At 57.7% G+C, this 4919-nt stretch overlaps 1 protein-coding gene across 1 annotated transcript in view; it reads right to left on the bottom strand.

The window, feature by feature from the left end:
- The window catches only part of LOC103772319 (inactive tyrosine-protein kinase 7-like), a gene marked incomplete at both ends in the record, with an annotated part of 4979 nt that extends 385 nt beyond the window's left edge, over window positions 1-4594 (bottom strand). Inside the window, 7 exons of the mRNA XM_008939647.1 lie at window positions 190-323; window positions 530-796; window positions 1079-1209; window positions 2208-2355; window positions 2999-3189; window positions 3645-3747; window positions 4301-4594. Of these exons, the coding sequence (XP_008937895.1) occupies window positions 190-323; window positions 530-796; window positions 1079-1209; window positions 2208-2355; window positions 2999-3189; window positions 3645-3747; window positions 4301-4594 (1268 nt within the window). The remainder of the gene's footprint in view (window positions 1-189; window positions 324-529; window positions 797-1078; window positions 1210-2207; window positions 2356-2998; window positions 3190-3644; window positions 3748-4300) is intronic.
- Between the last annotated feature and the right edge of the window lie 325 nt (window positions 4595-4919).

Here is a 4919-nt window from a genome sequence, read left to right as displayed (position 1 = left end):
CTAGGGGCAGCCAGCTGTGCACCCATACACTAGTAGGTTGGAGACAGTGTCAGGAACATGGCCAAAGTAGGGGTGACAGCGATGCTGGGCCTAGGAGCAATGTGAGAAACAGCAGCAGCAGAGGAAGGAACCAAGTACCTGCCTGGCAGAAGTGCCAACGAGTGGCAGGGGCTTGCCCCATCGCCTCACCTCAGAGATGGAGACGCCATTGCGGTACCAGGTGACGGTGGGTTTCAGGGAGGCCTTGCTGAGGCAGTGTAGATATCCTGGCTTGCTCTCCTCCAGCTGACTGTCCTTGGGCATCTCCACCCATTTGGGTACCGCTGGGCAGGGAGGCAAGGGGTTACACAGGGCTGCTCACCACCCCTCTGGCCAGCACCAGTGTAGACCGGACAGGCAGCGTGCAGCCCAGCCATGAGAGATGTGGCTCTGCACCCGGCAGGTGACGTGCCATCCCACCCCAGCTCACTCCAGCCCCCTAGCCGGTCCCTTGCTTTACTCCCACCCCTTTTCAAAGAAAGCTGCCTACTAGCCACAATGATGCTCAGCTCCTGTTTTTTCTCTCCAGCCTTGTTGGCAGCATGGCACGTGTAGGTCCCCGCATCCATCTCGGTGATACTGGTGAAAACAAGCTGCTCTGCCTCTTGGTGCACTCTGCCAGCAGTGGGAATTCGTTTCTGGTTCCTCTCCCACCAGACCTGGGGTGTGGGTATGCCTTGGGGGGCAGTGCAGGCTACACGGTGCCCCTGGTTCGCCGTCAGTACTTTCGAGGAGAAGGGCGCCATGTCTTCGATCTCTGAGAGAAGCAACAGACAGGGGCTCAAACAGGGCAAGAACGTTTAGACAACCCACCATCATCATCATCATCATGGTCATCCCCACGGAAGGCACCAGCCGAGAGAGAGCGCGCACAAGCTATGCTTGCTCCTCTCATCCAGGTAGCAAGGATGAGCCATTTCACAGATAAACCAAGCAGTTCTCCATGTATTGACTCAGGACTCTACTGTCACGTAGCTCCAGAGTGACACTGTGACTCTGGGACCCACTGCTCACCCCAACATCAGGCCCAGGAGCTCACCTGCTAGCTGCAGAGTCGCCTTCAGCACAAGAGCTTTCCCTCTCTGCCCACGGCCAACGCACTTATAGACACCGGTGCTGCGAGCCCTCACCTGGGTGATCAGCAGGGAGCCATTGGCAAAGATGGTGGTCCTGGACACATGGGGAGAGGCAGGGCTCAGTGGGCATCTCCACAGGACATGGACCAGAGCCACAACCCCATGATGTCCTACATGAGCCCATGGAACCAAGAGGAAGATTTCTGTGCCGAGTCAAAGCTTCTCCGTGCAGGGGAAGCAGCACACATAAACAAGGAGATGGTGTGATACATGCTGCCTGAAGGAAATGATCTAATAGAAGTTTCTTCCTTGGAGAAGAGCTGGCTCACACCAAAAGATGCATCACTAAACTGGGCCAGCTCTGAAAGCTGGCACAGGGGTAGGGGGCACAAGGTGGCACCTGGGGGCTGCCAGGCCACTGGGCATCCGGCACCAGGTAGCACCACTTGCCTTGCACAGTCTGGCTGAGACATCCCAGGCTCCAGGATCACTGTCTATGGGCAGCCTGGACTAGATGTCCCCAGCTCTGGGAACTGCCACATGCATAGGTGTTTGGGGCTCAAACATTCCTGGCTCTAGGGATCACCATGCAGTGGTATCCGGAGGTGCAAACAGCCATGGGCTCTCCCAGTGATTGCTGTGCAGATGTTGGGAGATGGGAGGTGTCCCTGAGTCTAGGGATCACCACCTATGGGCATCTCATACTGGGACACATCCCTGACTCCAGGAATTGTCCTGAGTGTCTGGGGCTTGAGCTGTCCCTAGCCCCATGAAAACTGCCATATGCGAACACCTAGGGCTGGGAGACATACCCAACTTTGGGGATCATCATGTGTCGGCATCTGGGACTGACAGTCCCATGGACTCATTTCAGGACAAACTTTTTGCTGAGTCCTATGGAGGTAAAGGCCATGCACAAGTACCAAGGCCATCCCTGCTAAACCCAAGACAGCCAAGGTAAGAAACCAATCCCAATGGCCATCCTGATGTTGAATGCTTGCCCACAGGCCAGGGTTTGGCCTCTCTATTGCTTCTGGAACACTGTGCACCCTTTCCTCCCAGCCCTGTCCACTTCACTTGGGTCCCCATTACTTGGATCTGTTGGTGATGGGATTGTCTTCAAAGAGCCACTCCTGTGTGGGAGGGGGCACAGCTGAAAACTGGCAGTCAAACATGGCCTCTTCATTCTTGGTCACGATGAGGTCCTGTGGGACGATCACTGCCTGAGGAAAGCTCTCATCTGCAACGGCAGAGACCACAGGAGGATGAGATGAGCAGACCAGCCTGTGGTGTCCCTTCACCAGTGCTCTGGGGGAAACTCAAAAAGCAAAGAGCTGGGCACACACTGCAAGCCTAAAGGAGGCAGACGTGCCAGCATGGCCATAGTTAACACGGCCACGGCCTGGGATGACACGCAGTAGCTGCTCTGGGGAAAGACCTTTCTCCTTCCAGCAAAGCCCTGGGCACCCTGGGTTCCTAGCAAACACATCAAACTGTCACTGGACTGCAAATGCCCTTGTACAATTCCAAACACCTCTCTACAGTCAACATCTCCTGCCCTCTGTGGGCCTTGTCTACAAAGATGAATGGGATGTCTCACCCATGAGGTACTGGTATTACCAAACCTAGCAGCACCTACAGCCTCCAGGGTCCAAACTCTGTTGAAGGAGGGGGACCCTTGTGCTCTAGCACCAGGGGCAACAACACAGGTCTGCTCCAGAAAGACGGAGGGGAAAATTAACACCTGTAGATGTGGCAGTGTTCAAACCCCACCAGCTACAACAGGCCAGAGAGCACAGAAGATGTCACAGCAGCCTGACACTCCTCCTGCAGGAGAGGGGAGGCTGTTACCAGCGCAGCAGAACATCCAGGCCCCCACTCACCGATGACATTCAGGGTGAAGTTGTTCTGGCTGCAGACGAAGCCGACGGCGCTGCGGGCGCAGCAGTAGTAGAGGCCGTTGTCGTCGGGGCTGGCGCTCTGCAGGGTCAGCGTTCGCTCCTTGTTGCTGACTGAGTAGGTGCTGTGGCCGTCGGGGAGGGGGGTACCGTCCCGAAACCACTGCCACGTGGGGCTGCAAGACAGGGACAAGGGGGTGACGAGGTGCAGCGCCCCAGCAGGGCTCCCCAGAGAGCACACGTGCGGAGGAGACAGCCCAGAGATGGCCCGTTTCCCTGGCTCTCCAAACCCACTGCTGGTGCCGACACAGACACGAAGCCATGAGACATGCAGCCAAGTGGATGGGACATGACTGGAAAGCAACAGAGAGTGACTGCAGCACACGAAGCGGCTCAGCAACCAGACTGTGACAGCCTGTCCTTACTGTGCTCCTTGCTACGTGGCTCTGAGGAAGCCATTTGCCTTCTCCCCCGGTGCTCAGCCACAGGCTCAATTCTGCCTTTCGCCTTCCCTAGACTCTATTGAATCCTCACAGGAGAGAGGAGAGAGAGATAGAGAGAGGGGAAGAGCACACGGCGAAGGTGCAGGGGGACCCCCGGCAGGGTCCACTCCTCAGGAGGCAACCCTTACCGCGGGTGGCCGTCGATGTGACACCGCAGCACCACTGTGGAGGAGGGCTGGATCTCAGCTACGCTGGCCGGCTGCTTCAGCACCACATTGCCTGTCTCAATCCCTGTGGGACCAAAGAATATCAACACAGCTGGCTCTCGAACCTACAGAGCCCAGGTGAACGCTGACTCTAACAACCAGAGCAGGCAGCAAGGGCACAAGCACGCTCAGAAACACATAAGCCAGCAAGCCAGCACAGAGTAGAGGGACACCCATCCTGCAAATATCCCATTTTGTCCTGCATAGCTGTTCTCTGAGGGGTAAGAGTGGCTCTGAAAGGATCTGCAGTGCTCAGGACACACTTGGTGCAGTAACATCCCCGTTTCATATATATGCAAATGGAGAAGGTGGCAGGAGAAAGCATCTCTGACAGCCATGGGGAATGTCAGAAGATACCAGTGGCCTAGAAGGCACGAAAGACACGTTAGCTGGAGCAGAACCCCACCTGCACAGTTCATGCCACCCAATCCCTGTTTCGTCCCAATAAACCCCGGTCAGCAGGCAGCCTGGCAGAGCTCTTTCCAGTCTTGGGCCCTCCCAAGAGGGCGCTTTGCCCTGTCCGTGGCGGGCAGCACCAGGCCGGGGCCGGTGCCCGGCTGCCCTCGCCCCGCACTCACACTTGATGTTGAAGGACGCGTTGGCCGAGCGGGCCTCCTCCCCGGTGAGCAGGTTCCTCGCCACGCACTGGAAGTTCCCGGCATCCCGCTGCCGGTCGACAGCGGCGAACTGGAGGTTGCTGCCCTCCTTGAAGCGCTGCTCCGTGTCCTGGATGGGGAGCCCGTTCTGCAGCCACTCAAACTCCACATCCACGGGCTCCTCCACCTCGCAGCGGAGGATGGCGCCGCGGCCGTGCAGGGCGTCCTGGGAGTACGGCTCCTTGGTGAAGTGGATCACTGCCCGAGTCCCCACGGCTGCAAGACAGGACAAGGAGGGCGCTTAGAGCACGGAGGTGGGGTGAAGGGAGCAGGTAAGCATGTGCCGTTCTCAACCATCTCCAGACAGCCCAAACTCGCTGCGTTAGGAGGAGCGCACCCGAAGCGCATGTGCCATAACCGATCCCTGACGGGGAGCTTAGGCAGAGCTGGGCCCGAATTCCAGCACAGCTGCTTTACAGCTGTCTCTCCAGCCCTCACTGCGACAGGGCTGCCTCAGCTTCTCACAAGCCAAGGAGAGCCCTTTGCTCCCTGAGGGTTAAGAGGCAGCTCCCATGAGCCACTGCTGAGTGCTGCACTTCCA

The sequence above is a fragment of the Merops nubicus genome, unplaced genomic scaffold (assembly GCF_000691845.1).
Source record: "Merops nubicus isolate BGI_N331 unplaced genomic scaffold, ASM69184v1 scaffold19604, whole genome shotgun sequence".
Taxonomy (NCBI): domain Eukaryota; kingdom Metazoa; phylum Chordata; class Aves; order Coraciiformes; family Meropidae; genus Merops; species Merops nubicus.
This window is presented reverse-complemented; position numbering and strand designations above follow the sequence as displayed.